The sequence below is a fragment of the Prionailurus bengalensis genome, chromosome A1 (assembly GCF_016509475.1).
Source record: "Prionailurus bengalensis isolate Pbe53 chromosome A1, Fcat_Pben_1.1_paternal_pri, whole genome shotgun sequence".
In the NCBI taxonomy this organism is placed as follows: Eukaryota; Metazoa; Chordata; class Mammalia; order Carnivora; family Felidae; genus Prionailurus; species Prionailurus bengalensis.
In genome coordinates, this window is record NC_057343.1 from 179,252,368 (window position 1) to 179,271,211 (window position 18,844).

At 34.5% G+C, this 18,844-nt stretch overlaps 1 protein-coding gene across 5 annotated transcripts in view; it reads right to left on the bottom strand.

The window, feature by feature from the left end:
- Positions 1–18,844, bottom strand: part of RANBP17 (RAN binding protein 17) — a 333,056-nt gene that overhangs the window by 260,243 nt on the left and 53,969 nt on the right. For all 5 annotated transcript variants that reach the window (XM_043596086.1, XM_043596085.1, XM_043596083.1 and 2 more), the window contains one exon: positions 9,030–9,135. In XM_043596086.1, coding sequence (XP_043452021.1) covers positions 9,030–9,135 — 106 coding nt within the window. The remainder of the gene's footprint in view (positions 1–9,029; positions 9,136–18,844) is intronic.

Below are 18,844 nucleotides of genomic sequence, written 5' to 3' on the forward strand. Positions count from 1 at the left end.
AATATGACTAAATATTCTCCTCTCAACTCTTTTAAACATATGGAACATACACTATACTTATGGTTCCAAACCTAGCTTGTTCCATTTAATAACTGATCTTAAGATCTTTCCATGTCAGACATCAAGAGTTTCTTCATTCTCTCTTGCAGCTGTTTAACATTTCATTGTAGAAATATACCATAATATTTTCAAACATTCCCCTACACATGGGCACTGAAGTTAAGAATTTTTTGCTGTTGCAAAATTGCTGCAATTAGCCATCTTATACAATCATTTCACACATGTACAGCTACAATATATGCTTCTAACAGTGAAACAACTAGTTTAAAGAATATAAACTTTTATAACGTTGATGATTATTAGCATATTGCTCTCCACAGAAACTGAAACAATTTATCTATCATCAGTCTAGGAGAGTGTCTGTATACACTCATATAAGATAATTCGGATGATATGAAAATTTAAAATTTATTAATATCTGAAAAATGCATCTCAGTACAGTTTTATTTTGTATTTCTGCCACGTACATGAGGTTAAAATTTTTCCATGTTTTTAAGCCGTATATATGTCCTTTCCTGTGACCTGTTTGTTCATATCCTTTGCCAATTCTTTCTATTGGGCTCTCTTTTCTGTGCTTATTTCTAGAAATTCTTTACACACACACACACACACACACACACACACACACATACATATACACATATATTAGAAAACTGAGTCCTTTGCCTATGTAATGTGATTAATGCCATACAGAAGTTTTTGCTAGGTTTTTATTATGCAAAATTTTTTATCAGCTTTTTCTTTTATGATTTTACATAATAAAAAGGTCTTCTTCCTGAATATAAGGTATTTTTATGTTTCTTTTTTTTTCTTTTTTTACATTTACCTCTCTGATACATTTGAACTTATCTTGAACACATCTTGTGAGATATGGATCAACATTATTTTTTCCCAGATGGCTACCCAGGTGTTTCAACACCATTTCTGTCTTGTATAGTCTATCTTTTGCTCACCATTTCAATTATATCCCTTATCATATAGACTAGGTTCATGTATGCATTCAGATTACTTTACTGGACCTTTTATTCTGTTCTAGCACCTAACTAAATATATCTTGATCAATTATTTTTTTCATATTATTTAACTTTTCCAAAACATTATTTTTAATAGATGTATAATATTAAGACTATGTCAAAATCTAACCATCTCATTTTGAATATAAATTCCTATTTCAGGGAAATATAATTCTTCCAAAGAATTCTACAAAGTATCTAAGTTATAGCATATGAAGTTCTTTTAAAAAGTTAGTACTGGGGCACCTGGGTGGCTCAGTCATTTAAGCATCTGACTTTGATCTCACGGTTCATAGGTTCAAGGCCCATGTCAGGCTCCACGCTGCCAGCATTGAGCCTGCTTGGGATTCTCTCTCTCCCACTCTCTCTCAGCCCCTCCCCCTCCAAAATAAATATATAAACTTAAACAAATTAAAAAGTTGGTACTTTTTGCCCAAGTGTTATGAAATAATATGATGAATACCATTTTATGGTTATTATTTCCTATATTTATATTATTTAAAAGTAACTTTCACCTACCAAATATTTTTAATACCATTAAAATTTATGAAGGTAAAGTTACTGAAGATTACATTTAAGAATTAGGTTACTATAACCGGTTGTTTGGGTTTTTTTTCCTAAGAAGATGTATTTGTTCTGTAATTTTTGGAGGAGTGACAAAGCTTTTAGTCTGGGTATTTTTTAATTAGCAGATTGTTGGAGTAATTTTTAAATAAATAGATATATTCAGCAAACTGTGTCTAGATCCAGGTGAGTTTTCAAGTGACTCAAACAGACATATCTTGTTTCTGAATTCTTTATTGAGTGGGACCTCCCTTTTCCTACTCTAGCTCTCTGTTGGTTCTATGTACTTTCTCTTGTTTACTTTTATTTCCTTTTTATAGCATACATTCCAAAATGCTAGGAAGATGTGAAACCGAAAGACAGTTTGTTGGGATGTCTTTACAACTCATATTAAGCTGGTGATTTGCATTTGCCTAAAAGGCAATGGCATCCCAGCAGGAAAGCAGGAAAGAGTTCCCAGCAGGGTACAGGATCCATTTGTCAAAGAAGTTTTGGTAGTTGTACCAGAAGTTCAGTTGCAAAAGCCTAAGGTCCAAATAACCACGGCTTACACAATATGGGTATTTATTTCTCACTCAAGCAAATATCCAAGGCAGTCCTCCAGGACTAGTTAGCCCTCCACAGTGCATCAGGGATTCAGGTTCCTCACATCTTGTTGTTACATTTGCCTCCATTCACACAATCACTTTGTGGCCTAAGATGGCTTCTTCAGCTCCACCCAACAGGTCCACACATCTGGCAGATACCACATTCACTTACATCTGACTGCCTAGAACACAATCACTTAACCATACCTAGCTGCAAGAGAGTCTAATAAATCTGGTCTTTATTCAGGTGGCCACATATCCACCGTAAGAATCAGGTATTCTATTACTGCAGAAGAAAGGAAGAAGAAATGCTGGACAGCTAGTAACCTCTGCCACAGTGCCCTTCAAAGATCTGTGGCTACCTCTAAAAGTGCTTAAGAATAAAACTTGCATTATATATATAATATTCACTTCCAGTTTCACTTTATTGTCCTACACATACTGTTTCCTTTATGTCAAATTATTTCTGGTAAAGAGCATGGAGGGAATAAAAAGACAAGTATATCATTAAATAATTTCAATCCAAGTATAAAGCACAGCATTTCAAATTCAAAGAGATGAATTTTGGATAATCAGTTGTTTATATTCCCCCAGATATCCAAATAAATAAGTATTCATTTAGTCAACAAATATCTGAGGGCCTACTATGTGGCAGGTGTGTATCAGGAGTTCAGAACATAAGTGAACAAGACATATATATTCTCAGTCCTCCAGAAACCTATCGTCTATACAGGGAAAGACATAAAATAAGGAATTAAAGAATGACAAGTACTATCATAAACAGTATAAAAAAATTGGGGAAGATTCTTAACATTCTAGGATGGAAAACGGCAAAGAAAGAGTGTGTGGAGAGAAAGGAGAAAACATGTGTAACTATCCAGAGAACTATCCAGGGAAGAAAAGGCATGGCTCAGTTCAGAGCTAAGGAAAGTTCAATATGGCTACAAAGCAGTCAGATGAAGCTAATCAGACAGGCAGGAGCCAGATTATGAACCTGATGAGCCATGTTGATTTTTTTTTTAATTTTTTTTTCAACGTTTATTTATTTTTGGGACAGAGAGAGACAGAGCATGAACGGGGGAGGGGCAGAGAGAGAGGGAGACACAGAATCTGAAACAGGCTCCAGGCTCTGAGCTGTCAACACAGAGCCCGACGCGGGGCTCGAACTCACGGACCGCGAGATCGTGACCTGGCTGAAGTCGGACGCTTAACTGACTGCGCCACCCAGGCGCCCCGAGCCATGTTGATTTTAAACCCAGTAGCAATGGAAAGTACTTGGCTCAGAGTTTGAGCAAAGCACCGACCTAATCAGATCTGTACTTCAGATTCAGGAAGCCAGAGAGGAAGCAAGGTGTCCACTTAAAACTGTAGCATGAATCCAGGTGAAAGATGATAGGAACTACAACAGCAAGGGCTAGAAACAACTGGACTAAAAGGCATAACTAGAAGGTAGAGCTGACAGTATTTGAAAATGAAGACTACATGGATGCTGGTGAGAGAGAAAAAAGGAAAAGTTAAGAATAACTTCCAGGATTCAGACTTAGGCAATCGAGCGGATGGCAAGGAGACACGCGAAGAGGGTCAGGGCTGGGAGTGGATAGAAGAGAGAAGTTTAATGTTAGCCACTGAATTGAAGACAAATGTGAAACAGAACATGCAAGTGAAACAGTTCAACAGGTATCTGGAAGTTAGAAGATAACAATGACTGCAACACAGAATCACTGAGCAATGCTGAGGGCTCAGCTGAAGTGAAAACTGGCATTCTGATTGACAAATGGTACCTGTATAGAGGTATGCAATTCTTTTGTTATCACTTAACGGGTTAGAGAAAACTCTGAATTCCTTCAGGGTTAAGGTTTTGCCAGGCAGTTGAGGTAAAAATACAACGGTGAACAAAGCAGATAAAGCTTATTCCTTTCCTTACACTAGTGGAATGAGCAAATAAACATAAGGGGTAATAAAGACTAGGAAGAAACTAAACTAGGATAGGGTGTTATTATAGACTGGGAAATCAGAGGAAGAGACAGCTGCATATAGACCTACTTGACTGAAGTGAGGGAGTACCCTATAAACATCTGGAAGAAAGCATTCCTAGCAGAGAAGTGCAGAGGCCCTAAAGTGAGAACATATTGGTAATACTCAAATAGCAAGGAGGCCCTTGTGGTTGGGCTGAATGAGAAAGAGGAGGAAATGAAGTCAGAGAAGTAGTACAAGAGGCTCTGAGACCTGGCAAGGACTCTGGAATCTGTCACGTGTGTGACAGGAAGCCACTGGAAGCTTATGAACAGAGTAGAGCACCACGATCTAATGGGAAAGAAGTTGAAGTCATCCATACGACAGCAGAGTCTGAGAGAGAGCACAAGACTCCGAGCTAGCTGCCAGAGGTTTCATGAGTAATGAGGGATGACTTGGAGAAGAACAGGCCAGAGAAGTGAGGAGAGACCGGGGGGGGGGGGGGGGGGGGGGGAGGTAACTGAGAAGAATAAGCCTAAAAGCAGCAGTCGCTCTATTAGCACGAGCAAACTGAGAAGACACAGGATGAATAAAACACAGTCTCTGGGTAATCACTCAAGAGGGTTACATTCTGGTAATGAGGAATGAAACGGAAATGACTATAAAATTATCTTTATTTAATTAGAATTGCATGGCCTGAGCACAAATATATTTATTTGCCAAGTTAAAGTAGCATATTTAAATATGTTAAAGTAACATGTTTTAATTATAATTATCACAATATTGGGAGCTTTTATGAATATTAACCTTTTCCTGATAAAATAGCATATAGGTTTCTGGCAGAAGCTTCACGGTCTTCTAATTTGGTATTGTTCCCCCAGGAGTTAAAAAGGTATCATGTAACAATACACAGAAGGCAACAGTATTACAGTTCCAGTTACTTGGAACTTCTTCATATGAAATTGATATTTTAAAATTCTACATAAAACCACATTCTTATTTAATTTAAAATCTCAACATTTCACAACAGATATTTATATTTTTTCTATGCCCCACCTTGATCTTGAATCTGCTTAGCCCTGTTTACATACACACCAACCTCACCACTACCTCTCACCCCATCCCTGGCCTCAACCACTTGTCTTTTGGCTCCAGTAAGATTCACACACTTCCTGCAGTTGTAAATCTTTACCCGGGGAAGAGGTAAGGCCTAGAACAGCTCTAGCCCCTACCTCCCACCCCAACAGGACCAACAGAAGCTCTGGCTTCCCCAGCGATACCTCAAAGAGGCCAGGGAACACAACTATGAAGTATGAAAAGGTTGAGCACCCCGGGAGTAGACACTAACTAGTAAGAAACGGGACACAGAAATAAGCAGACAGAAAAATGCCTTGCCCTTAGTCCCCCATCCTGCCACCACCATGAACTGTTTTGAAACACATTGGTCCATGTGGCCTCTGGGAAAAACTCCTGTAACAGCAAGCAACAAGGTCTGTAATGTACCATCTTATACACTTGATTCTCATTATTCATGGTAGTTATGTTCTCAAAAGGCATTATGAAAACTGTATTAGTCAATACTGAACCACTGTGCTCCCAGAGGAAATACAGGGTTAGGTTCCTGAGGAACACTGGTGACAATGTTTTCATTAACCAATCTAAAATAACCTTGTTTTATGTGTGTTTCTCTTTAAAGACATCTTATTTATTAATATGTATTGTTGATCATTAACATTGAACTCACAGATAATAGCACAACTTGGACCTGAATGAGGCTTACTTAATATACGTATTTTTTCTGTAAGGTACTTTACAGCTTTTTTGTTGTGCTTAGGAACATCAGACAGCACTTCGGCACTACACTGGGGACCATTGTAAATAGTAAAACCACCAACAAAAAGCACAAAAACGTGAGAAATATGGCACTAAACAGACAATGGAAAGGACACTTATTTACAGTATTAGAGTATGAAATAAGAAGGCAAAGCTGGGAAAATGGGTATCAGGCAACTCAAATTTCCACGCACATACATATCCAAAAATGACTGCAGTAGCACCAGAAGCGTTGGTTTGGGGGTTACAAATAAACTTTAGCAAGTACACAAATTTGCAAAACTGGAATCTGTGGATGAGGATTATTGACTGTATTTGTTTTCTCCTATTCTCTCAATTTTTCTTTTCCTTCATTTTTCCTTCCTTGAAAATGCACCTTTCTCCCCACTCTTCAATAAAACCTTAGACCATAATCTTCACCTAGTGCTTTGTTTTCTAGGGAACGGCTAAAATGCAAATCAAATATTAAAGTTAAATATATTTATTGCTTAAAGAAAAAATTAAAATTTTCTACTTGGCAAATATACACCTGCTTTTGTTTATTTCCTTGGCAAATATACCTGCTTTTGTTCATTTCCTGTTATATATTTCTCAGGAAAATAATGCCAGTGGGTACTTCTCTGCTTGATGATGAAAACTTTTAAAAAATCAAACTATAGCAAAAAGTATACTTACTTTCCACTTTATTAAACATGTAATGTTATATTAAAAGACAGCACGGAGGCAAATTATTCACTTTGTTTAAAATTAACCAAGGCATTTTAAGAATGCCCCAATTCATATTTTAAAGTTATTCTATATTGGAAATAATGAATCTTAGAAAAGCTGAAAATATTTGTGTTCCATTCAGACTCCAGTTTCACTGCAAAGGGCTAGTTTAAAGGTAGAAAAGAATATGGAATGAAGAGAAATTTTCTATTCAAAATGGCAACAAATTTATTAAACACTTAGGAATATATTTAAGATTAGTAAGGAAGGAGAATGCCACAACCAGGTATAATAATTTTAAGAACTTTGCCACTGGGTGGTGGCAAAACTGGGGTGACATACATCTGGGCAAAAAGCAATGGATAGTCAATTGTCCAACAGAAGCTTTGTTTATGATTGTTGACAAGATTTTTCACCTCATGACCGTAGCCTTAGTAAGAAGCAATGAATTACTTGCCTTATATTTCTATTCTACATTGAGGAAAACAGACTTCAAGATCAGTGGAAAAGAATGAAAAGCCTAGAAAAAGACCTAAAATCTTCATGTAAAGATATAAGCAGCATTTCAAATGTGTGAAGGATGAGGTTCACATTAATTGGTTAACACTGTGTAAACTCTGGAAAAAGTATATAAGACAAATGTCAAATATATTAAGAATTAAATATAAAAAACTGAAACCATAAAAAAACTAGAAGAAAACATAGGTGAGTATTTTTTTATTATCCAGGTGTGGAACAACTTTTCTAAGCATGACCAACGGAGAAAATATGAAGGGAAAATTTCATAGATTTGAACATATAAATATTTAAATCCAGTAAGAAAGAAATTTCTAAAACAAATTAAAAACATGGAGAAAACATTTTCAAAATAAGTAGCAAAATATTAAGATCTTTGATATATACTGAGTTCTTATAAACAAATTAGGAAAGATAATCACAAAAGAAAACTAGCTAAATGGTACAATCTATACATATTTAAAAATCACAGAGAAAATACAATTGGGAAAAATAGGAATGGAAAAGAATGTTTGACATCACTTGTAACCAAAGCATACAAAATTAACACAAGATATTTGCTGTTATCTGGGAAAGATAATCCTATTATCTAGGGTTCAACTGCAGAAAATATGGTTAACTCTCAAAGCCTTTGAGTTCAGAGAATAAACTAGTGTTGAAACTCTTTAACATGCTGTAGACCATTCCACCAACTCTACAGCCTTTAGGAATTAACTCTAATGAAATTATTTTGATCTAAAAGAATATTCACCTCAAAGCAGTTTACATTGAAGAAAAATTGGGAAACAACCTAAAATTCCCAAGACCAGAGTATGTTTAAATTAAGGAACAGCTTAGAATATTTAATGTCTAGGTAAAATCACAATATTATGCTTGATTTTTTAAAAGAGAAGTGTTTGTGGGGCGGGGGTGGAGCAGATGGCGTTTGGTAATATAGCACTTACCATTTGCCAGACATTGTCCTCAGCATCTTAAAAATATTAACTCATTTAATCCTTATAATAGCCCAAAATGAATTAGGTATTATTGTCCCCATTTTAGTTTACAAAACAGTATTCTAGTATAATTTTTGTTTAAAAAATGTTGGAAAAGACACATGAAATGTACATATACCCTCAAGCATTAATTTAAAAAATTCAAAGGTCTTTAGCAAAATGACAGTAATAGTTACCTTCAAATTAATCTATGACTTTTCTTTTTATTTGAAATATTTAAGTGTCCAATAAAAACACATACGACTTTGTTATAAAGAAAAAGTTTATTAAAAAATAAATTAAAATACATAGAAAACCAACTCACGTGTATTATTCACATGTAGGAATTTTCCTCAGTGTTAAGGCAAGTAATTCATTGCTTCTTATTAAGGCTATAGTCATGAGGTGGAAAATCTAGTCAACAATCACAAACAAAGCTTGTATTGGGTAACTGACTATCCACTGCTTTTTGACCACACGTATATCACCCCAATTTTGCCACCACCCAATACACACCAATTTAGCAAGCTTTGTCAGATCCTAAGAAATAAAAAGCAACTTAAACCTTCATTTAGACGCAAGTCTAAACACTATTTAGACGCAAGTTTAAAGTATATTTGACTATAACACTTATTAGAGATTTGACTTCTATAAATCACTTAACCTCTAACCTCTATTAGTTTTCTCACCAGTAAAAAAGAAAATAATACCTTCCTCAAATGGCCAAGTACAAAATGTTTTATCTTATAATTCCAGTTCAATAATAACTAAATTTCTTAACTACTTAGTAAATTTCTGTAAGTTTTATGGCCAGCACTTACCGACAGGATAATTCTCCATCCATAGCATCATGTTCATCTGTACTGGTATAGGTTAACCTTCCTCCAACAACTGTCCCAACTAAGTATACCAGCCATGCAAGACGTCCTAAAACATAACAGGAAAGAGAAATGTTTAGGAGGTATTTATAGAAACAATGTTTATATTGCAGAAAATTCTGAAATTGGCAAAGTGATCTATTCTTCCAAACAAATGATAAACTACTGTGAACTCAGTCCTTGACAGAGAGTGGAGTGAGTTTTAAGTTTATCAAGGCAGCATAACAGTAAAAATTACAGATTTTACAGAGTTAAAGTTATGTTCAAAATCCCAGCTCGAACAATTTATGTGATCTTGCATAAGTTACTTACCTCCTTACACATTAGGGTTTTCATTTGAAAAATGGAGAAAATAATGTCTACCATGAAGACTTACAATTAAAATTAAATTGGACTAACAAAACACCTAAAGTAATGTGTAGAACCAGGGCTGTAGGTAAGTACTAATATAATCCACAGACCAGCATCTTTTCTGGTCACTGACCAAACATGGTCGATGTTATGATAATACCAGCCTGATCATTTTTAGTATTGTCCCTGTTTGAACCTAATAGATGGTAATAAATTTATCGCCTTTGTATTTTGTGCATAACTTTTTAAAATACAAGACTGTTGTATTTTATGCATAACTTTTTAAAATCCAAGATTGTCACCATTCAAATCACATAGTCTGACAACAAAATTAACTTCACGGGCAATACTAGCAAGGGCTTAACTAACTATAACAGTGGCATGCATGGCATCTACAGTTTTCACAAAATTGAGTAACTCAGAAATGGAGGTACTTATTGAATGATTTTTATTTAAGGCATATATCATTTTACAACTTAGAAGCACTCATCCATGTGTCAGATTCTCCAAAATTTTCAAGACCTTTATGAACAATTAACAACATACCAGTTATCTTGCTAAAAAGAAATTTTGTGCTATTCTTAGGGACTGATTCTTCAAAGTTGACCAGGTTATTGCATAATACCAAAATCAATTATGTTTCTGTATTGAGAAACAAATCAATTATGTTCCTGTATTGAGAAACCTTCTCAAGTGAACTAAAGTTCAAGGGTATTAATTTGAATAGTCTTATGGATGTCTTTGCTTGTTGGAAGACTTAGGAAGGATAAATTCATGTAGAAAAAGAGCACATTCTTTCTATATTTCTGTGAATACTAGCCATCATTACTCTATAACTGATCAATTCCCTCTAACTTCAAGACAGACATCAGTCTATTGAGGTGACAAACTTCCTGTAAGTTAGAAATATAGCCTGGCAAATATCCACATCCCCTATTGTATTATAAAACGACAATGAATAAATCAGAATAGACCCAATTATGCAGGCTGGGACATAAACAATGTGAAACAGATTCAATAGGAGACAAAAACACTAATTTGATCAAGTAATTCATAAAACAGACTCAAGCCTCAAGATACACATAATTAATTTTTAAAAAGTAACAGAACAAAAAGCCCATCTAGGAAGTTGAAGGTACTAAGAAAGTTGCCTATGTACTCAACATTGTTTTATGATTAACATAAAAGTCTATTAGTAACACATGCTATCCCCTGATGACCCTACTTCTGTGGGTCCTCTCAAGTGATCTCTCTTCCACACTTGTATCTCAGGCCTACAACATGGAGGTGTTCTTGACGTTCCTGATGTCTATTTCCAAAACATTCTCCCTCCATCAAAAGCACTCAGCTGACATCTTATGTCATCAAACTATACTACCAAATATCCTTTCTGGCTGCAATGATCTACTCTCCCTCAGGTTATTTTCCCTTACTTTTTGAAGGTGTTCATTCCTGGCTTGCTGTCACTCTTTCCAACAAGACTTCTATTATAATCAGTAGTGGCTTCAACATATACAAAGATGAATCTTCCAACACTAACAATCCTTCATTCTACTGGGAATCTCCAACAGATGAACCTATCACTTTCTTTAACAACTTTACTGAAATATATAATTCACATACCATACAATTCATCCACTTATAAAAGTCATTGTTTTTAAATAAATTCACAGGGTTGTACAACCACCACCACAACCTAATTTTAGAATATTTCATCTCTCACCAAAGAAATTCCACTCCATACCCCTCAATTCACCCCCATCCCTAAGCAACTACTAATCTACTTTATGTCTCCTCAGATTTTTCCCATTCTGGACATTTCATGTCAACAAATCATATAACATGTAGCTTTTGTAACTGTCTTTTTCACTTAGCATAATGTGTTCAAAGATCATCCATGTTGTAGTTTGTATTGGTACCTCATTTTTTATAGCCAAACAACATTCCATTGTTTGAACTTATGGTTGCCGGTGGAGTGGGGTGGGGTGGGGGGTGTTGAAGGACAAGCAAGATGGGTGAATGGGAAGGGGAAACAGAAGCTTCCAGTTATGAAATTAATAAGTCATGGAAATAAAAGGCACAACATAGGGATTACAGTCAATGATACTACCATAGTATTGTATGGTGACAGATGGTAACTACACTTGTGGTAAGGATACCATAATGTATAGAAAAGGTGAATCACTATGTTGTATACCTGGAACTAATATAACACTGTGTATCAACCATATTTTTAAAAAAATTCCATTGTTGGACATAGCACATTTTATTCATCTATACACCAGCTGATGGGCATTTGGACTGTTTCTACCTTTTGACTTGAAAAATAATGTTGCTATTTATAGAAACAGCCCAGTGTCTTGTCCATGATATATATATATATATAGATAGATAGATAGATAGATAGATATAGAGATATCTATATATATAGATAGATCTGTATATATCATATACATACACACACACACACACACACACACACACACAATGGAATATTACTCAACCATAAAAAATGAAATGTTGACATCTGCAGGGACATGAATGGAGCTACAGAGTATTATGCTAAGTAAAATATAAGTCAGTCAAATACCACGATTTCACTCATGTGGAATTTAAGAAACAAATGAACAAAAGGGGGGAAAAAGACAGGCAAACCAAGAAACAGACTCAACTATAGAGAACTGATATTTACTAGAGGAGAGGTGGGTGGGCGGTGGGTGAAATAGGTGATGGGATTAAGGAATACACTTGTTGTGATGAGCACCAGATGTTGTATGTAAATGTGGAAACACTATATTGTATACCTGAAACTAAAATTACACTGTATATCATCTAACTAGAGTTTAAATACTTAAAAAAATAATGCTGCTTTGAATATTTGTGCACAGCTTTTATGTGGATAATTTCTCTTGGGTATACCTAGAAATGGAATTACTGAGTCATATGACACATATATTTTTAACATTTTAAGGAATGGCCAAACTGCTTTCTAAACCAGCATTACCACCAGCAATATATGAAGGTCCAAATCCTATCAACACTTGTTATTATCTTTTTGATTATACCCATCCTAGTGAGTGTGAAATGGTACCTTGTAATATTAATATATCCTATCCTGATGACTAATGATGTTGACCATCCTCACATATGCTTACCAGCCACTTGCATGTCTTCTTTGGAGAAAGGTCTGTTTAAATCCTTTGCTCATTTTTAAATTGAGCTGTTTATCTTTTTTTATTATTGAGCTGTAAGGGTTCTTTATATATTATAGATACAAGTCCCTCATCAGATATCAAATTTGCAAATATTTCCTCCCATTCTCTGGGTTGTGTTTTCACTTTCTTGATGGTATCCTTTGAAACATTTTGAGATTTTTAATTCTGATGTCAAATTTTTGAATTTTTCTTTTGTCACTTCAGCTTTTGGTGTCACATTTAAGAAACCACTGCCCAACCCAAAGTCATGAAGATTTACTCCTATGTTTTCTTCTGAGTTTCATAGTTTGAACTCTTACATTTAGGTCTATGATTTATTTTTACTTAATTCTTGTATATGGTGGGAGATATTGGTCTTATTCTTTGCATGTAATATCCAATTGTCCCAGCACCATTTGTCAAATAAACTATTCTTTTGTCATTGAATTGAATTTGCCACTCTTGTCAAAGAGCAATTCATTATACATTGAAGGATTTATACCTGGACTCTCAATTATATTTCACTATTCTAGTGTCTATCTTTATGCCAATTCCACACTGTCTTGACTACATTTCCTTTTTAATAAATTTTGAAATCAACATGTGTAAGTCCTTATACTTCACTCTTTTTCAAGCTAATTTTGAATATTCTGGGTCTTCTGGATTTCCTTATGAATTTAAGGATCAGCATGTCAATTCTTGCGCTGAGGCCAGCTGGGATTTTAACAAAGATTGTGCTGAATCTATAGGTCATTTGGGGGAGTACTGCCATCTTACCAATATCAAGTCTTGTGATCCATGACCACAGGTATCTTTCCACATAGTCAGATCTTTAATTTCTTTCAGTAATGCTTTATAGTGGTTGGTATATAAGTCTAACCCTTTTTTTAAACTTATGCCTATGTAATTTATTCTTTTTTGATGCTATTTTACCTGACCTTATCTTCATTTTTGATTAATTGGTAATATATAGACATGTTATTGACTTTTGTTTACTGATCTTATATCCTGCAACTTTGCTAATCTCTTATTAGTTGTACTAGTTTTTTGCGATCTGCCATTTATTCAGTCTCTTACAAACTTTATGTCTTCTCTACCCTGCTTACTTAGCTTCAGTTCTATGCTCAATCATTATAATCTATGCCTTATACCACTTCAATTCCTCTCTTGCTCTGACACACTCATCTTACAAACCCATGACTGTTTAAACCCAATTCCCTACCTAGTCTTTGCCTATACTTACACAGCTTAATATAACTAGAGAAAGATACAACCATGTTGACCAGCCTCACTTTGAAGTCACCTTCTCAGTAAGGCCTTCCGTAGCCACCCTATCAACTTTTAATACCTACTGTAAGTAGCACACCTTCCAGACAACCATCATCAATTCCTTCTCTCCATGTATGCACAAGCCATCAAAAAGTGGAGTTTATTCTTCCAATTCTTTATAAGTGTATGCTGGATTGTGACTGCTTTGACCAAAAGAAAATGGTGGAAGTGACATTATTCCAGTGCTGGGATTAGTCTTTACAAGAACCAACAGCTCTTCCAGTCTCTTAGGGAATGTTCACACTGGGGAAGCCAATCACCATGTAAAAAGACCACATACCCTGAGAACATCATACTATTAAGAGGCCCAAGCTAGCAATGCAGAGAGAAAAATGCCAATGAGAGACTATTCACCAAACATTCCAGCCCAGATACCAGACTTGTGAGTAAAGAATCATTCAGGTGACTACAATGCCAGCTGTCATCTGATTACAATGCCTGAAAGATCCCAAATGAGAATCATCCAGCTAAGACTTATGAATACCAGAGAACACTGAGAGATAATAACAAAATGACCATTATTTGATAAACTACTAAGTTTTGGTAAGTGATAACCAGAACATAATCTGCCAACATTTCATACCCTTCTTCTCTGCTTCATTGGTTTTATTTTTAGTACTTATCACTTTCTAATATATCTTAGGTATTTATCTTGCTTTGTTACCTGTCTATTCCAACAGAATATCAACTGCATGATAACTGTGATTTTTTTTTAATTTTTATTTATTTATTTTTTTGTCTATTGCACTTCCAGAGCCTAAAGCAGTGCTGGCACATTATAAGTTATCAACAGACATGGGTTACTGAATTAAGAAATCATTACATAAAAAAAAAAAAGAAAAAGAAATCATTACATAGAAAAGATAGCATGAAACAGGCAAGAACAAGTTAACATTTTATTATCAATTTAGTAAACATTAAAATGTAGAGTCCTTACTAAAAATGAATGTTAATGGTAATTATATTTTTATTGCTTAAATAAGACAAGAGCAATTTCTTCTCAAAGCATACTCAATCCAAGATGTACTAAAGTCTATCTTCTTCATTTGCAGATTCTCTTATCTAAAAATTTGTCAACTTGGTAAAGTTTATTTGTAACTCCAAAAATACTTGTGACCATTCATGTGTAAGTGGACAACAACAAAATCTAAGCTGCCCAATGTGTACATTCCAAGCTTAGGTAAAACAAAGCAACACTCTGCTTTCTTGTTTCATCTTTCATACTATAAACAAGTAAGTATTCTTTCATGGTCTTTTTGGTGCCCAATTTTTTTATACTCAAATTTGTGCTTTCTGTTGGTGATTTTACTATTTAAAATACTGCCCAAGAATAGTGAAGTGCCACATGGTGGTCCTATGTGAAAAAAGTCTGTAATGTGCCTCATAGAGAAAATATATGTGTTAGATAAGCTTCATTCAGGCATGAGCGCTATGGCTATGAGTACAATGTTAATGAATCAACAATATACATTAAACAAGGTGTTTTAAAACAGGAACACATATAAAACAAGGTTATATGTTCATCAGCCAATGAAAATGTTGTGACCAGGGGCTGCAGGAACCTAACCCCATATCTACCCTAGAAACAATAGTTTAATATTTGCTAATTCAGTGTTAACAGCAATGTTATAGATCATAAATTCCAAATAAGGAGATTTGACTATATTTCTCAGAATCTTACAGAGGTCATTATTAATAGATTATGCTGCAACTGTGCATGGGACATACGCATTTTGAGTAATGGATGTGAATCTGAAACACTGCAAGCATAATTTTTGGTGCGTACAGTGCAATAATTTACCTACCCAATGGGAGTCATTATTTAAAAAATATCCTACTGCAAATTTTTTCAAAATGAAAAATATTATTTAAGTATAAATAATAACCTTCTTTATATGTTTTATCAATTTAGATATTCAGAGACTGGTTTTTCATTTATTTATTCATTTTTATTTATTTGTTTTTTATTTGAGAGAGAGAGCACGAACAGGAGAGAGGCAGAGTGGGGCTCAGTGCCGAGTCTGACACAGGACTCAATCTTACGACCCTGGGATCATGATCTGAGCCGAAATCAAGAGTCAGACACTCAACCGACTGAGCCAACCAGGCACCCCACAGATACTGGTTTTTCTTTTTTTTTCTTTTTTTAAATGTTTATTCATTTTCTGAGAGAGAGAGAAAGAGAGTATGAGTGGGGGTGGGGCAGAGAGAGGGAGACACAATCTGAAGCAGGCTCCAGGCTCTAAACTGTCAGCGCAGAGCCCAATGCGGAGCTCAAACCCACAAACCACAAGATCATGACCTGAGCCGAAGTCGGAGGCTCAACCGACTGAGCCACCCAGGCGTCCCTAGATACTGGTTTTTCTTAAAGCAAGCTTGACTATTACTAAAAATAATAGCAAACATTTACATGGTATTTTTCCATGCACTAGGCAATATTTTAAACATTATCTATTACTATATTTATATCCATTTAATGTCACAAATATTCCTATTAAGTACTGCGGAGCTATGATTCCCATACAGACAATGGAGTTCCAAGAGTTCATTCTCATACCATTAGGAGATACTACTTCCTCTCAAGATCGATGAAAGGGAATACTCAAACACCACCGTTGACAATTAGCTGGACCACAATGATCCAATAATATCTTACGAGCCAAGAATCTCTCGAGTTTTTATTTAACACATTTTAATTCCTAATCCTGAATTTTTTCTGTCTCCAAATTTTAATCACAGATGAGACTGCATCTGCTTTTGGGATCATGTCTAGGGTCTTTCATACTTCCTTTGATTCCCAAACTGCCCGCAATAAAACCAAGTATATGTGACACATTTGAAATAAGTATGTGTTGAATAGTTAAACTTAAAATAAGCAAACTTATTTTGGAGGCTTATCACTAATGTAAACTCAGAAACATCTGCTTATTAGCTCTTGATAAAAACAAGCCTACTTGAAAACAGTCAAGGAATTCCTCATGCATGTAATTTTTATATCTCTCTGTTGAAATATCAACATTAAAAAATGAAGGCAGTACATTTTAGCTACCAAGAGCACAGGCTGAGTTAAAATCCTGCCTCTACTATCAATAAGGTAGTTACTTAATTTCACTTGGATTTAATGCCCTCATCTATAAATATAAGGGTGATACTTACACCTGGCTCTCAGGCTTGTGACAAACACTAAATAATATTTTTCATAAAAAGTGGTCATAATAATATTCACTATAAATGCTCAGTACATACTGGCTGTTATTACTATTATTTATGTTTATAAAAATAGCCATCCCCTTTTTAGTTCTTCTATATCAAACCTACAAAAACCAAAACATACCAATGCTACATTTATATGTTCTTCTGAGTTTTAATTTAGAAGCTGCTCAAGAAAATTAAGTCACACAATTTTTAAGAGCTTTTCCTCTCTGCCAAAGAGGCTTATTGCAATTAAAGCTAGTTACCATTAGCCATATATACTTTCTTAATGCCATTTGTAAAACAAACACAAAAAAACTGTAAAGTAAAAAAAAATATTCCAAGTAAAACACATTCATGTACTTTCCTATGTGGCACGTTCTGCTATAGGGATATAACTAAATAGGTGTGTGTCTAGGGTAGGCTGAAAAGGGAGAGAATCCATGCCCAAAGGATTGAACCTAGTGAGAGACAGATAACGGGGAAAAATGATTTCTTCAGTACAGCTGATGAGTATCAGTCCAATAATAGAAAAATAAAAGATACTAAATACAGGACATGAATTTCTCAAATTTAAGTTTTTTATTTTTTAATTCCTTTTATTCTGTGACTTTGAAATTAAGGCTTGTATATCAAAAAATGCTATGCAGAAATAGCATGAGATCAATTGTGAGCATTTTTTTTTCTGAAATTATGGTAAATTCTGAATGGAGGTTTGTTTATTCAGAGGAAAAATAAAATGTTTATTTACTCTCCTTGTTTTTGGAAACAGTGACTTCTATTATACAACAAACAACAAAGCAGGCATTTCTTAACCTTAGAAACTTAACAACCACTGCCTGAATAAATTAGGATTAGTGTTAGAAATCAACAACGGAATATAAAGGCATTATTTTTAAGCTATCAAACATAATTTTCATATTTAACTGACTGAGAAGTAGTATTTCTCATACACACCCTTTCCCTAAACCTCAACAATTTTAGACTGACAGTATTCAAAATAATAAATGGTACTTTGGTTACAGAATTCTGTCCAAAAGTTTAAAGAACCATGTAAATCCGTAAATCGAAATTACATTTAGAAATTTAAATATCCAATAAACAAGTTTCATATCTACACATTTGTTTTGAATATCATCTTTATAATGAGACTAAATTTCCATTATAATTTTCCATTTTTCTATTTATTCTGAAATGTTCAGGGCACTTGTTTTAGCAGCTGTTCAAGCAAAGAACATTTTTTCCTTTAACAAAATAATTATTGCTGTAATAATCTGTAATTATGGTTTATAACTGCAATAATCCCAAAGAAATCAGTCATTACCATAGATCACAAGTAATCGTTAACTACTGTTAATGACCTATTTCTTAGGGATTATTGTTTTTGTAAACCATGACCATATCACCACAAATATGGAAGAGCAAGACAATATAATACAAATGAGATCATAATATAATAATAAACTTATTTTGTAACATTAAAAGCCATTAAGCATCTAAATTAAAGCACACATAACGAGAGCATATAATTTTCTTTGTTCAACACTAACTGAAGTGTTTAGTCTGCACAAAAGAAATTGAACACCGCTACATACAACAGTATAAACTAGAGCCACATTAGGCATTTTTTTTGTAATACAAAACAATTATTTTTAAGTAGACCAGAGATATCTTTGAAAGTAGATTCCTTCC